Source organism: Eretmochelys imbricata, chromosome 19 (genome assembly GCF_965152235.1).
Source record: "Eretmochelys imbricata isolate rEreImb1 chromosome 19, rEreImb1.hap1, whole genome shotgun sequence".
Lineage (NCBI taxonomy): Eukaryota > Metazoa > Chordata > Testudines > Cheloniidae > Eretmochelys > Eretmochelys imbricata.
Genome location: NC_135590.1, coordinates 996,222 through 1,012,547, shown reverse-complemented (window position 1 = coordinate 1,012,547; position 16,326 = coordinate 996,222). Strand labels below are relative to the sequence as shown.

At 41.3% G+C, this 16,326-nt stretch overlaps 1 protein-coding gene across 2 annotated transcripts in view; it reads right to left on the bottom strand.

The window, feature by feature from the left end:
* Positions 1-1,072: 1,072 nt before the first annotated feature.
* Positions 1,073-16,326, bottom strand: part of MTF1 (metal regulatory transcription factor 1) — a 30,813-nt gene continuing 15,559 nt past the window's right edge. The window contains exons 6-12 of one of the 2 annotated variants that reach the window (XM_077837718.1): positions 14,449-14,582; positions 12,928-13,005; positions 10,985-11,087; positions 9,739-10,283; positions 8,595-8,658; positions 6,848-7,235; positions 1,073-6,745 (exon numbers count right to left, since the gene is read on the bottom strand). In XM_077837718.1, the coding sequence (XP_077693844.1) occupies positions 6,625-6,745; positions 6,848-7,235; positions 8,595-8,658; positions 9,739-10,283; positions 10,985-11,087; positions 12,928-13,005; positions 14,449-14,582 (1,433 nt within the window). In that variant the 3' untranslated portion in view covers positions 1,073-6,624. Of the gene's footprint in view, positions 7,236-8,594; positions 8,659-9,738; positions 10,284-10,984; positions 11,088-12,927; positions 13,006-14,448; positions 14,583-16,326 lie in introns of both variants that reach the window. The other variant, XM_077837719.1, reaches the window with a different exon arrangement.

The window sequence follows — 16,326 nt, the reverse complement described above, 5'->3', positions numbered from 1 at the left end:
GCCCCAGCCCCGATTCCCCTCCCACCCTCCAAACCCCTTGATCCCAGCCCAGAGCACCCTCCTACACACCAAACGCCTCCTCCCCAGCCCCACCCTAGAACCTGCACCCCTTCCTGTACACTGATCCCCCTCCTGCCCTCAAAACCCCTCAGTCCCAGCCCAGAGCATCCTCCTAAACCCCAAACTCATCCCCAGAGCCTGCACCCCCAACCAGAGCCCTCACCCCCTCCTCCACCCCAACCCCAATTTTGTAAGCATTCATGACCCGCCACACAATTTCTATTCCCAGATGTGGCCCTCGGACCAAAAAGTTTGCCCACCCCTGCTCTAGGTCCTCTTATGTACCTGAAATTCTAAGAAAGGCAATCTCATTTTCCAAGCTCAATTTGTTTAAAATTCTTTGAGCCTTTCCAAAAGGAGGCTGGTGCCATGGCTGGTTGTGTATTTGCCAGTCCATTCTCCTGACCTCCTCTCACTCTACTTGTATTGCCACTTATGCTCTTTATCACAGACTACTTAGAAATACTTCGGTAAGAGTACTAGGATGAGAGAGCCCTACAGAACAACTCTGTTTTACCTTCCTCATTCCCTCTGCAGTTTCAAACGGATGAAGATATTCCTGCCTCAATTCCTGGAAGGTGGGGGGGGGTGCACTGCTGAACAACTGCTGCATTTCAGGGGTGAATGAAGTGATCCCTGTATGCTGCGTCTGGGGGGTACTCTGGGGTCTTTGGATGAATGCTGTCCCTCATGATTATTTGGGGGGGGGGGGAGGAAGTAGTATACAGCATAAGTAATTACAACAGCTGGTCTTAGTCCTTTGCATGCATCTTAAGCTATTCCACCCTTCCACATGCCTGAAAGTACCTTTATGGACATGAAGGTTGTGGATCCAAAAACTTTAATAAGGGGCGGGGGGGGAGGGGGAGAGAAATCCAATTGCATAGGAAAACTATTCTCTCTCAAACACCAAAGTCTCAGTGCCCTATTCTGATGGAAAAGAGAGCAGAGCGCTCAGACTCACATTCCAAAGAAACTGATCAAGCCCTTGAGGAATGACTCCAGGACCACATTATTTAAATAAGCATTTAATTAGGATTCCATTAGTATTAATATTGCTTTCAATTCCAAAAAGTGTTAATTTCCACGTCTTAGCAGATATTTCAAAGTACAATATTAACTTTATACAAAATGAGCAATTAAGCAAACACCATTATTTCACATTTTACATTCTTCAAAAATACAAATTCATATTTACTCTTTTTTGGGTTTTGGAGATGCTCTTCCTTTGGAAGTACTGTACCTGTAACTAACATCTTCATGTTGCTGAATGCAAGTACGTTTGTTCCCATGTTTCGTAGTTAAATAAATTCCTTTAATAACATACACACACATTTGAGAAATTGATGTGTTTGTTTTTTAAAATCATCTCCAAGACCATTGCCCAGCTCCCAGTACGTGTAAAACACAAGCAATAAAAACATCCTAAACTCTTCCTAGATTTGCTGGTCTGAAGATTATGCAGAGATCAATGCTGAAGCAAATGCTCAATAACTAACCGGCAGCTACCTGCCCTCCTAACTGATGCTAGTCTGTGCAAATAAAACAAAACGTCAACTATTATTTTCTCTCCAAAATAAAGGTCAAATGAATAGCTTCGGTTTATAAGCAGGTGGAAGGACACAAAGCTACAGAGCAAGGAAAACCTTTCAATGCCAGCTACCGTAGCTACGATACTGCAAAAACATACCCTTGATTTTGCTGAAAAAGATCATATGAAAAAAATTTCTTGTAAGAAAAAGTAGAAACAGCATTTAGTTGAGAAAGAGTACACTGCATAATGAACCAAATTTTGGCCAGCTTGCACACCACCAAAAGCATGGTGTGGGATTTTTAAACTAGTTCCAAGAACATACACATTTAGACTATGTATGCTACTACATAAATATCCAGTTTAGTTTGCATTTCTCAGTGCAGACACAGAATCCAACTTCTAGAACGTATGATTTATATCAAGACAAAATGAAAAAACTTTAAAGTTCAGCCCTGTCCATAAGTATTGACTACAGTAACATTTATAAAAACTTGACGTTGTTTCCAAAATATATTGAGGAAAACTACTAATTAAAACCAAAACACAATCAGAAATGTGTTGTGTTAAAGAGATGTTTATTTTTGCCTCACAGCCTAATTGACTCTAATTATTAACTGTTTTGGCCAGCTCGCTCGTATTGGTAATACTCTGCACTTTGCTCTTTTCATTCGTACATCTCAAAGCATTTACAAAGGTGAATGAGCATCACTCTCCCCACTTTATGGATGAGGGAACTGAGGCATAGAGAGGTTAAGTGACTTGCCCGTGGTCACACAGCCAGTGAGTGGCAAAGTCAGGACTAGGTTACTTGACTCTCAATCCACTGCCCTATACAATGGACTGTGCTGCCTCCCATTTCAGTTGCCACATGCATAATATTGTCCATAAGAGACAAGTTTTTCATCTCTTATGAGCTCTGAGGTCAATTTTACCTTAAAATAACTGTGCCCCCCTCCCTCAAGCAGTTCCAGACCCTCAGGCTACCCATGAGTTCATTTGCCAATGCTTACTTCTAACTGGTACAGGAAGAGTATTGTAAACAGGTTAACAATGTTGCTGCGGTTCAAAAGCAGTATTTGATGAGTCTGCTGGAGAGTTATTCTCAGCGAAGTAAGGCAGATAACATGACATCGAAAATGATTGTGAAGACAAACTCTAAAAGGTGCAACATGCCTGTGTAGGAACAGTTTGTCACGTCTGTTCATGTTCATTCTGAAATGAGATTGAGGGGGGACATACAGATGAACACAACAAATAAAAACAGCCTATTACTTCTAACACAAGTGATAAGCAGCTTATCAGAAAGCTTGAGAGGGCAGGGCCTGCTAAAGCACTGTGCTCCCAGTCGAAGTTTTGCATAGATTGGACATTCGCTAAGGATACATAATTTTGTTTGTGTATAGACAGGGTAGGGTGACAGGTCACTGACCTACTTACTACACAAATTCAGTTAGGCAGACATAGACCAACCACAGGGGGACAATGATCTTTAGCGACAAGTATTGCACCAAGATAAGTGCTCATCTTTGCACACCCCTGTTAACTTTTAATCAGAGCAAAAATAAACTTTCTGAAAGTATATACAAAAGAAATTGCAGCAATTGGGTTAAAGATAAAATAACCTAAAGTGCATTTTAGATACTGGTATGAGGTTCTGCAAACTCGTCTTTCTGGACACAGTCAGCATTACAGAAGTCCCCAATTCATACATTGTTCTATGTAATTCAGTACCAGCCCTGAACAAATGCTGACTTTCTGTTCCTAGGAGCCTCTACCATCTACAAGCATGAAGAGTGAGTTCTCCTACCTCCAGCTGCATGTTCAGTCAGATCCCTGGGGTTACTTACTTGCCTTCCAGAGCTACCAATGTTGGTATTTAGACCAGTTCTGTACTTAGCTTGTGTGTCCTTCTAGAAGCTATAGGAACCAAGTAAACCTCCATGAGCCATCAAACAGCAAATGCTTAAACATAGAGCTATGTGGAGCAGTGCAGTTCTGCTGTGAAGACTGATATGGAAAAGAATTCACAAATTGTATACACTGTACAGGACGTTCACAACAATCTCAAAGCCCTGACAGCGCATACTCCTCTCTAGGAGTCTGATGTCAAGCCTGGCATTTGCAGGTCTCAAAAGGTAGAAACTTTCCCTTCCTTTTGTCACAGTGCTGTGAATTTACTGAGCCAGGGAAAAGTCTCCAGCTGCCCTGGGGTTGGGGGCTCTGACAGCTCAGCTGCAATGGCAAAGACAGCACTTCCCTGCCAGGCACTCGCAGGCTCCTCCATCAGTGTGCAGGGGATCCCTGCAGCTGGGCACAGCTTTTGACCATGCAGCCTCTCAGGCAGTACAGGAGCCAGCGGGGTGCGGGAGGGTGCTGGGAGTGCTTAGACACATGCAGCATAATTTAACATTCAGACACATAGAGCACAAGTGAAAAAAGTAAAGAACATTAACAAAGCAACTGCCTAAGGGATGCGTGTCTTTGTGCTGGGACAGGCAAGGTGCTGATGAAACCCAGCTACTCTGCCGTCCTTGGGAGCCCTTCTTAGCCTCACCTAAACTGCCGAATCACACCAGGTCAGGTGCACATATTCACACAAGAGAGTAACTGCACACCCAGTGTCCCTGAAGGAAAGGTTACCAAGTCCATCAGCTGCCCAATGTTTCAGATTTAGGGCCAAATCCTGGACCTTCTGAACGCAATGGCAAAAATTGCATGACCCCAGCAGGACCTGGGATTTTATACTTTTACTTTCTCTCTCACACACTCACACTCTCTCTCAAATGCTCTTTAAAAAGCCAAATACCTAAGCAGAGCTAGAGACAAAGGTGCAAGTCCCTCACTGCTGCCAGATTGCTGCCCTGACCCCACACCTCCCACTTCCATGCAACTTCAAATCAGAATTTGAAACGGGACAATTGTCAGAAGTTCTTGCAAAGACATTCTCAGCTAAACAGACTCAAGCCTATTTCATGTGTGTTCAACAGCCATCCTCACTGCTGCCAGCCTGCCTGTGTCCCAAGCGAAGGCTGGGAGATGCCAGTCCAGGTCAATCCCCTTGCAGTGCTGCCCAGCAGGGTGGGGTGGTGTCCCAGAGAGAAGAAAACACTGGAATGCTTTGCTAGTTCATATCTTACAGATGAAAATCTCAGTGCTACAGCAACAGTAGGAGGAACCCCTACGCACCCCGACCCTGTGGTATGTCCCAGCACCACTGCACTAGGAGCCAGCACTTGCTGGAAAGAAAAAGCAGCCAGGGAATTTCCAGTCCTATTGCCGTCCCATGAGCCCTTGTCATTAGGGTACCCAGGAGACAGAGTGTACTGTGCTCATACTGTCATCGCTCTTCACAGTTACAAGTCACCTATTTCACTGCCCCTACGCCTTCACCCTCACCCCATCCTCCATCCTCCAACGCTGTACAAGTGGGGGAGATCTCCAGACTGGCTGAACGCCTGCTCCCTTACATTAATTCTGTCTGCACCTAGGCAGTGAGTTTGCAATTGGACAGAACAAGAGATGAAGCCATTGTCCCAGCCTAAGAATACGTCAGATGTTGGAAAGGCTACACAGCTCTCCGGAGGGTTTTAGAAGCCGACACAGCTCAATGTAGTACATTAAGAAGGAAGGTTTGGCTGCTCTATCAGGATCCTCCCCAAAAACAGGTGCTGAGTGCAGCTTCAATAAGATGTGAGTGAACAGGAAGAAAACCTAAGGGAGAGAAGGGAAAGGCCTCCACCTTCCAGGAGTTTGCATCCTTAAATCTAGTGAACACAGTTGCTCAGCATTATTTGGCTTATGGTCATATCACTACACCTAACACCGTAAACTGAATAAAGACTATTTAATATTCTTTCCTTCAACACAAAGAGACTCACAGCCAAAGCCAGACAGATGGATAAAATACTATAAAATTACATCTTTTAAAATAATGCAGCATAAATAAACCATTTAAAATGAGACTGCATTTATTGCAACATTACAGGCTTTTTGGTGGAAGGGGAGTTTGTGGTTGTTTTTTTTACCCTGAGTCAGTTAGAATAGAGAGTTTCAGCTTGATATGAAAAACTACTAAGTTGTGTAATGCATTTTAGTCAGGAAATAGCCCCATGCACAGAGAGCTGACGCTACAGCAGGTTGGAAGCAGATTCAGGCAGGGATTATAGAGTTTAACAGAAAAGAGGAAGCATTTCTGGACTGTTACAGGACATGCTCACTGAATTCTAGTTTACTGTATGCTGACAAGGAATCACTGTCAACGAAAGAAGAGAGTTACCTGCAAAGGTGTTGCGCTCCTGGTGAATGAGGGGTGGACTTTTAAAGCCTGACTCATGTTTCGACAGAAAGTCAGATGTTGTTCTTTTGGCCACTCTGATCAACAGGCACCAATATCACCAAATGTGACACCCACCGCATTCTGCAAGAGGCGGCAACCAGAGCAGGTTCTACATAGGCAGAGGCTCTGACCACATTTCTAAATTAGGAAGCAATGTGCCTGAATTGTACTCTCTGTCCTGATTTAAATCAAATGAATAAACACAGCAGGAGCACAAGTACCTCATGCTCGTCTTTAGGAACTCCCCAAAGGTTTCAGTTGGCTTTGCTACTAGTGTTAGCCTAATACAAACAGCCAACTCCTCCCACTGACTAGGTGATGGGACAAGTATCCCATGAACAACAAAAGCATCTTAAAGTATCAATCCAGAAAAGCTCCAGACCAGACAACTCCTACTACAATAATACCATCGTCTGCTACAGAAGCGTCATTCTCTGGGCCCCTACTATAGTGCATGGTCAGTATCAGACACAGAGGGAGACAAAAGGAGATTACAGACCCAAGAGGTTGTAACAAAAGACCCACTCGCTGCCAGTGCCGAAACCCCCAAACATAAAAGTGATGTGCAACAGGAGACTGCCTGAAACTAAAACCCCCTTTTTCTTTTAATAATCGTTATGCAGACGAGTAACCTTAACTTCCATGTTCACATATGACAGCAAGCAAAAGTGACAGACAGTGCAGCCAAAACAGTTCATATATAACTTAGCTTTTTTTTTTTAATCTTTTTTTTCTTTAAAGATTCAGCTCCCGAAGATGGATGTTCCTGGGACACAACTAAAATGACATCCGAGAAGCAGAAGTAGGCCACAAAACTTTAAAAAAAGAAAAAAAACTCTTGAGCCTTCAGTGTCTGCTTCTAAGGAGGAGGATTTTAGCCTCCAGGTGCAAGGAAGGAGAATCGGGAGCATCTTTACTTGGAGAAGCTGCTATTCAAACCAATTTCTTCCTCTCCCTGTAATAGTGCTTCAATTGGAATCAGATTGGATGGGGTTTCAGGGCTCTGGAGGGACAGGAAGTCTGATACGTCTATGGCACTTAATGTTTCAGTCTGCGAGTCTGAAGGGTTAGCCATCTGACCGGTGGGCTCACAGGAAGAGGAGCAGGAGGAGGAGGAAGGAAAAGTCTCAGGCTGCAGCTGAAGAGTTGGCTGCTCCAAAGTTTTCGGGTCAGGCGAGGAACATCCCTTTTTACTAGCTGCTTTCTCCTTGGCAGAGTCTCGGCAGGCACAATGACACTGGCAGGCCTCCTCTTGCTTTATAATGATAACAGGAAGGCTGAGACCAATCTGCTGAACAGAGTTTCCTGAAGGTGAAATGGAAAGATACAAATAGGCACAGAAGTGAGAGAACTGCATAATCTCAGTGCAGTGAGACGCACGTAATCTTTTAGGGTTAATTCAGATGTAAACTCCTCATAGCAGGAAACTCCCATTTTTGTTTGTCTCAAGTAACATGCACGCCTATGGCATCGTATAAACAACAACTATGAGATCAAGGGAAAGGGAAACAGCATTTCAAATAACCCTAACTAAAAGCTAGGGGAACCGTGGAAGCCCAAGTCATCATTAACCTGACTATGAGCTAAAGCACATAACTATAAATCTGCTCAGCCGTGTAAGAGGCAATGAAGGTAACAGGTAGTCAGAGCTGTGTCAAGATGCATTAGACCAGCACTGATCTCTTTGCAGCTAGTTACTACTAAGTAGAGGAGCAACATTCAGCCTGCCTAGGTTTCAGTCATTAACTCCTCTTCTTATAGTACAGGACTTGACCTGTAGTCACAGGATGAAGTGGCATTTAAAAATTAAAGCCCTTTTCTGTTTAAATGACTCTGTCCCTTTAAAGCAAAGACAATCCCAAGGGATTGTACTATGGCCTCCCATCAGCCTCCCTTTCGCAACACCTCAAAGTCAGCTATCTTCCTGTTCATTCTCTTTGCTCTGCTTTCCTGTCTAGTGACTGCAGGGAGGGTTCTTTCACTTGTGCTCCTCTGTTTATTTAACGCTGTCTCCTTTCCTTTTTTAAAATCTCATCTTCAAACCTGCCTGTTCTCTTTAGCCTACGACTGATTTTGTGAAGCATCTGATATTGCGTATGAAAGATGCTAGATAAAAACGAAATATATGTGACTATATATTTTATTAGATGCAACTCAGAGAGATGGTCAGCCAGCAAACTGTTGGTGCTGGATGGATTAAACAATGTAAATGATCAGCTGCTCCCTCTCCCCTCATATAAGGATTTACGGTTGGAAGTGCTTTAAATCTCAGTGAATGCATTAATTATCTAACTTAAAGGAGCTACTTTGACTTTTTCCATCTCATACACACATACCATTAGAATACCACATTATTTTTAATAAAAGATAACTAATCAAGACAATATATTTAGCAAACTTCTCCCCAGTAATCTTCAGTATTATCTTTGTTTCCTTCTTAATGTTATAATGCAAATACCCCCAATAAGGTCAAATATGAGTCTTCAGTGAACTAGGCTTAAACCAGTACCCTTTAAGAGTGTAAAAAGCTGAAAGTTTTCTTGGACTTTTTAACTAGCAATTAAAACACCCCAACAAGTACTATTCAAGGAGATGTCACCTATTACCAAGGGAATGTCACTGGGACTATAAACGGGTAAGAAGTTGAATTTCAAATGCACATACCTGTGTTGCCAGTCACTGGTAATGTGGTGGTGAAAAAGACTTTCTCCACCTTTGGAACTTGTGGCTTTAAAAAAATAAAAACACATTTGATGCAGTTAAAATCAGATCTCCAACTAAGCAAAAGCAAACTCCAAACAGCTGTGAGCAAGAGAAACTTGTATCCCAGAGCAATGACTGGAAAACTGGATTACAAATTACGTAGTTTGGTTTGATATGGTGACTTCCATGTTCTGGATATCACAAAACTGGGACAATCACCTAGGTAGCCCTGAGATACTGAACTGAGGTGCTGTGAATTTGCCAACACACATTGTTCACACTTCCAACAAAATTAATTAATACTTAACCAATATTCCATTTTATCCAGAGCGTTCATATCAATGGCTCTTTATTCGTTGGCATTCACAACAGAGGAAGCTTTTTCAGATGGCATTGGCTCACTACTTAAAAAGAATAACACAAACTATTCTTCAGGTCTCAAACCCACAGATTCACTTAGCATCAGACACATCCTTGTTTTGCAGAAGATTTTTCATTATTCTTATATACAAGGCTCCTCCAATTTATGAGGCAATAGGATTAAGCTACGGAAATGTATAAACTATGAAATGCCTCAATGCTGAAAACACTATAGAGTTTTTGTGCTTCTATTTTGTCACAAAGATGGATATAGTGAGCTGTAGCTCACGAAAGCTTATGCTCAAATAAATTTGTTAGTCTCTAAGGTGCCACAAGTCCTCCTTTTCTTTTTAATTAAATACAAGTTACTCTCGAGCCTCACACTGCAATGCCACAGGTAAAGCAAGTCCACATCCTCTGTGAGGCCTATACAAGAGAGTTTGCCAAACAAGAAGAAGAAAACAACCCACTAAATCTTCCTCACCTCTGGATTTTCCAGACATTTTCTCCTTCATGACTACCTTTTAAGTTCTTCAGGGCAGGGATTGTCAATTTGTGATCTGTACAGAGCCACTCACATCACCACTACCCAAAACTGAAGCAGACACACCTGGGATGGGATTGAATCCTGTACCTCTCCAATATACTAAAATTAGACATTTTTCTATTAAAAACAGCCCCTGCACTATGTGAGGAACATAAATGTTTTGAACAGTGTTTCAGCAATGTTATGGTAAATACTAACCATTTGTTCTTGATTTGGGGGAGATCCATTGGCACCATTTAAAATCCATTGTAAGTTCTGCTCTCCCATGACTATGCTGGACTGCAGAATAGCAGTACTTTGAGACGGAGTAATTGTTATAGTTGGATTACTTGTCAGAACAGAGTTCCCACCAACAGGCACAGACTGAACCACACCTGGCAGAGGCTCAGTGGCACTCGATGCTGCTGGAGCAGTGGCTCCGGCAACCACTGAAAGTCCTTGTGCAATGGGCTGTGGTGGTGTCCGAGTGTGCGGTAGAAAGTCTTGGTGATTGGCTGCAAACTGCGTGCTGTGAGGAACAGGCACTTCTGGGGACTGTAAAATAGTTGCAGGATTTCCAAACGCAGCTTGCTGTGAACTGGTTCCTATGGAAGTGGGTGCGGAGGTTTGTAGTGCTGGGTGAGAAGGCTCAGAGATGCCAAGCTGCAGTACAAGTGGGAGAGATAAAGATGCTGAATCTCCTACAGAAGGCTGAACAGTAGTTACTGAGTCTGCATCACCGTTAAAACTTTCAATCAAGGCAGCTGCCAAAGGAAACAAAGTAAAAAAGAAATATGAATACACCAAGTCTCACACGGTCCAGAAAAACTGCTCTTCACTGAACCTTGAGAAATGAAGCCTAACTTGCCCTCTAGCTAATAGAATGCTAGCAGCAGTGCTTTTCATAGTCAAAGCCCTGTACAAAACTCATTAACGCAAGCCAATTAAATAGGGACATTTTAGGGACCCAGGACAGGGACCTTTCTATATCTAAATTTAGGAAGCCAACAACACTGTACTCTACTCACAGGCCTGTTACAGCCACTAGTTCTCAGGAGCTGTAAGTATTTCTATTATAAACCCCCTTCTACAGATGGTTTCATTCATTCAGCCATAAATACCTGCTCCAAGAGGAAACCTAGTACAGAGGAGTTTATAAGGAAGATAAGCCCAGCAGCACCATTTTCAGTGCCATAGGATGACACACAAAGCTGCTGCAAACATGATCTCAGTTCTAGTGTCGCTGTCCCAACACTCCACAGACTATGAATACTATTTACTTTCGAAAACAAAATAAACTGGCGATGCTCCCCACCAGCCCTTTTAAGGAACACCTGTCTGGTTTCTACTAAGGCTTTATATTATCCACTAGGCAATAATTCTCAGTCTGAGATGCATAAATGGAATTAGCTGTTTGCACGGATAGGCGGTAAGGTCTCTCAAAGAGCACAGATACAAAGTGTACCTGTCTGTTGAGAATCTTTCTGATTTGCTGTATGATCTGGGCTCTGGAACATAGATTCAAAAATGCTTGCTGGTGAGATTGTGCTAAGATCTCGTCCATGTGTCTGGGGAGAAGAAAAAGGAGAGAGAAGTGTTAGATAACAACAGCTCCACAATCAAACTATTTGCATAAATGCCAGTCATCTAGCATATGTATGTTGCAATCGTTTGCTCTCAGTTATTTTAATGGGCCACCCTCAGAAAGGGCAGGGTACTTTGTACTTTATGCAACTAGCACACAGCATGAAAGATGCCTGTTAGCTACCACTAGCCATGACGTAAATTCACCAATAAAATGAACAACCCTTTATAGAGAACATAAGCACAACCCTGAACTTGACAAAACCCTTAAAAGGGCACTTAACTATTCTTCTGTAGCTGTATTTCATTTTAACCCCTTGTTGTTTGGGTAGAATCAAACATTAGAATTGTTTATATCAGTTTTACCCCTATCATTTGGGAAACTTTTTCTTATGCACAAGCCAACATGGCTCTGCTTCGTTTACCTCCTAGTCTGTGCACCAGTGTTAACCGTAATGTCAGAACTGTTCTCGAAACAGGATTTGTTAAATGGCTCCATGAGCTAGCTCCACTAAAAGATATCAGCCCCTCAACCATGTCTAATTTTTCTGTATGCAAGATTTAGTTATGGCCACATTCCCCACTAGATAAGAAGAGTTTTACCATAAGATTAGATTTTAAAGGAACACTGCTAGTTCTGGAGAAAAATCCTTCCTTTTCACTCTGCTGAATTAGAAAGTCTGTTTTCAGGTTACAGGGACATTTGCAATGAACAGCCAAAAGTCTGTGCTTGAGATGGCAGCAAGGTGGAATTACTTCCTGCACAGACGCCTACAAGTCCCTACAAGTCTCTTCCCAGATGAACTTGCAAAAGGATGCAATCTCTTTCAGCAACACCTGGAGGCAACCTAATTAAGTGATTGTGTCACAGCCAGTTATAGCCTTAGTATATGATTCCACCAATAGATGCAAAATGCAAGTTACAGAAATGGCTGGGGAGGGAAAAGCCAAATGGTAGAGACTACGGCAGTACAAGCAAATGGTGCTAATTCTGACTCCAACATAAGGCTCTTTTAACTAGTTGCAAGTGCCAAAAGGACAAGCTTGATTTAATGTTTTCTTCTATTTATTTCTGCCTGGAGTCTTTGCAATGGGTTCTTCCCTAGACATAGATACCCCCAAACCAGAGCAGAGAGCGCACAATGTGTAGATATATAACAGGTTACCCATTTCACAAACTATCCAGCTACCGTTCACCAAACAGCTCAGAGCTGGTCAGAGTTAGATCTCTGGCTCTCAAGTGACTTAAAATGAATTTTTTTCTATACTGTTGTATCCAGCCTAATTTACTTCTGCCCACATAAAATGTTACTCATTCACTGAAACACTAGGATTGCTTTGCTTTTAAAGGAATTGTCCCCGCTTCAGAGAAACAATATTGTGAAGAAAAAGTTAAAATCATATGTAGTATTACAACTACCTGCACCTGCCTCAGTCGTCAGAATCAAATGCATCGGATGTGCCAAATTCACCCAATAGGATTGCAGCAATATTTCATAGTGACAGAAGGAAAGGAATCAGAAGGGCTGTGTAGGAAGCGTATGCATTTGTCAGCACATGATGTAATGCCTTCTGCCAAAAAAATCCACTGAACAGCTCTGGCATCGATCCTAGAGCAAGTCGCTTCAATGCTCCTCTCACCAGAGAGGCCACACCCAGACAAGAGGAACAAAATAGAGACCAAAAGCAGATAATGCCAAAGGACAGAGCAAGTGAAACAAAACCAACCAATTTTTAATACTTAAACCTTGTGTTCCTCTGGATGGGGCAAACACTCCGTAATAAAGACAAAATCTCAAATTATGGGTGAGCATGGTTACTTACTGTATTAGAGTTTTCCCGCAGGTCCGAATCTGTGGAAATGAGGCTCAAGTCGCTCAGACAAAGTGAGTGGTTTGTATCCTGAAAAGGAATACAACTGCAGTTATGTATTTAAAACAGTGTTAGCAATACTGGACATTCCACAGTATTTTAGATCTCATTCTTTAGAGGTAAAGGCATCTACACAGCTTGTCAGGCTATTTTGTTCAGGGTGGATAAAATCAGTGATTTAAAAAAAATAAAAATTGGATTTTAAATTTTTTTATTTAAATTAAATATTTACAAAAATAAATCTATCTAAAATTAAATCTGAAATTGACAACTTATCTCAAAGCCAAAAATTATAATCTATTTAAATTAAATACAATAAATAATATTTAGTACACATTTGCTGCCAAGTTTTAAAGAAAGTCCAAGCCACTGAACTAGTGGAAGTCACTGGCTAAGCACCTGGAACCAGAGTTCGCTGAAGTGTGAGACCAGCTTTGGACAGCAGTAGCCTCTTCTGCTGGTACAGAGAGAATATTTTCTTCACCTCAGTGTATTCAACTATATCAGTTCAATGACTAGTTCATTCAAAGTTAAGAAACCAATTAGGAGTTGAAAAAGCAGGAAAGCTTGTTTTCCTCTTCCAATCTATGAATAAAAACTAGTTGAGAGACAATGAGGTCTACTCATTCTAAAATCTTCAAGGACATGGTGAACAGAAACAATCAGTTTTATTCACTAACTACAGATATTTCCTTTGTTTAATAAATCAGTTCATTTTAAATGCAAATATATTTGGTAAATTTTTGATACACTTTGTTTATGTTTCCAGTGCATTTAAGGTAGTTTTATTAAATAAAAAAATTAAAATGCTGCTTTTGAGCATTTTTAATTGAATTTGAATGTCTATCCAATTAAAGCTTGACAAAAATCACAAGTAAAAATCTAGTAAATAAGAAATGCATAATCCACCATTTCCTAAATTAAAAAATAAAAAATTTGAATAAATGTAAGTTAAGGTATATATAATTACATAAACAAATGTGTACACATATACTGTATCCTAGTTCGCAAAAAGCAGCCCAAATTTAGTGTTAAGGCCATATTTAGTTGCAAATCAATATGTTTTAATGGTTACCAACCAGTGAAAATTAACCTTTATTTAGGAAAATAACTAAAAAGTATAAATGCAGAAACACAATTAAAAAAATGATTTAAATCAAGGTTTCCTGCTTGCTGATTTTAATCATAACTAAAAATCAGTGACTTAAATCATTCCACCCTGATTTTGTTCCTTGATAAGGCACGATCCTCTTGAAGTTTCAGGCTGGGAATTTCAGAGGTACCTGAGGGAGTTAAGCACCAAAATCCCACCGATTTCCAATCGGAGCGGTGTACCAAATACCCTTAAGTTTCTTTGAAAATTGCAACACAATGTTGCGTACGCTTTATTGCCTCAGGAACTTCTCCCCAAAATATGGTTTTGTTTCAATCTATCACAAAAGCTCTAAAAAGAAAAAAGAGAAAGCTACTGACCTCAGATACATTGTTATTGGGAAGTGCATTATATAAGTGTCCTTTCTCGTGACCTTTCATGTGGCTCTTGAGACTATACTGAGTACTAAAAGTCTTCTCACAGCCATTACTGGGACAGAAGAAGGGTCTCTCCCCTACAAGAAGCACAAAACAAACACACACTGATTTGTACAAAAGTTTAGACATCTCTTTACAAGACACAAGTCACCAAAGCCATTTTGCTTAAGTCAGAATCATCCTCCAAGATATGGCACTACATAAAATATGGGAAACTAAACCAGTAAGCTGGCAAGAGTATTTCAAGCACTCTAACTGCTTCAGCTCTTCTCCCACTAGTCTGTAGGTCTCACTTCAACCACTGTTGTATTAATTTAGATGGAATATATAGACCGAAGGTGTTAACATAACCCAGCCACTGTTCAACACTGTTTTAAACAAGGTTTCGTATAAAGAGACCTCCACCTGCTCAGTCCCATGGCAAACACACCATTAACAATCCTTTGTAACCTTTTATTAAAGATACAGAAAATAATGGAAAACAGTTAAAGCATCTGAAACGTAAAGTAAGGCTTTCATTTTAACAACGTCCCTTGTTCCCTTTCCCTTTAGCAGGAGAGAGTTTCTAGAAGGAAAAAACCCCTTGCTTGACAGTCTCTTAGATGGCATCAAAGATGATAACTACTGTCCTTTTGGGAAAAAGAGAAGAAGTCAGTTGATATGGGATGGAACTGTTGTTATTGCTGTTGCTATTAAAGTCCAGTTCCGTTTCCTAGAAGACAAAAAAGGTAAACACACACAAAAGGGGAAAGGAAAGAACAGCAAAGACACAAAACGCAGCTTTTGTCTTTGATGTTGACTTTCGCTTGCAATTTCATTGCTGAAAAACAGACACAGCACACGATCTTACCAGCCATTCCAAGACCTGGCAAATTTGTATCAGCATTAGGCTGTTTAGCATATTGCATTTAGCTGCCTTTTTCTGATCACAGGTTCACAGAAGTTTTGCAGAATATACAGTATTGGGTGGCTAAGACAGGCTTTTATTTAACAGAAGACAAAAGGAGAGACATAGGAAAGAAAAGAAATAAGGTTCGGGAAGGAACAGGAAGAGGAGTCTCACATCCCAGGTGATATTTGGGATTTAGCCAGAGATGCTGGAGATGTCATCTGGGTACCCCCCTCTCAGGCCCAGTCTGGTCAGGACATCTCTCAGGTTTAGGATGAAGATGGTCCAGGACTCCAGCAGACAACAGGGGTCACAGGCATTACAGTGACGCTCACTCCAGTAGCCAAGTTTTCACCCCAAGGTCTCTTTCTTTAAGGACTCAAAAAGGGAGTGATATGTGGAATAAAGCATCCCCTTGTTATTTTGTCCACCAATTAGACCTACTAGCCAAAATATGGTTCCACACTCTTCTTGTTTACCATGCATCATTTTAACACAGTCCTTAAATTATATTAGGCCTTTTTGTTTGGACTAACTCAGTCTGTCTTCCTTTCCTACCTTTTCCCATCAACATTTGTTATAGGTTATTGTGATGATATTATGAACTTGCACACATTTTTTAGAGTTGAGCTCAAAATTAGGGTATATCTGTAGGCCCATTTATCACAACCCCCCTTAACTTGATAAGGAAAGAAGGACATCGCCTCCCATAAAGACATACTCAAGTTTGAATGTCTTGTACAGGGTTGCTACAGCAACTCTCAGAGAGAATCTCTGTAACATACCCACATTACAATTGTCCAAGGTGAATTCCACCATATAAAGCACCCCACGCTAAATGATATGCTGAAAAGAGTAAACAGTGAATGTAGGACCTGTGGGAACATGTCTGAACAGCCTACTAAACAGCTTTAGTGTCCCTTCCTGGATGC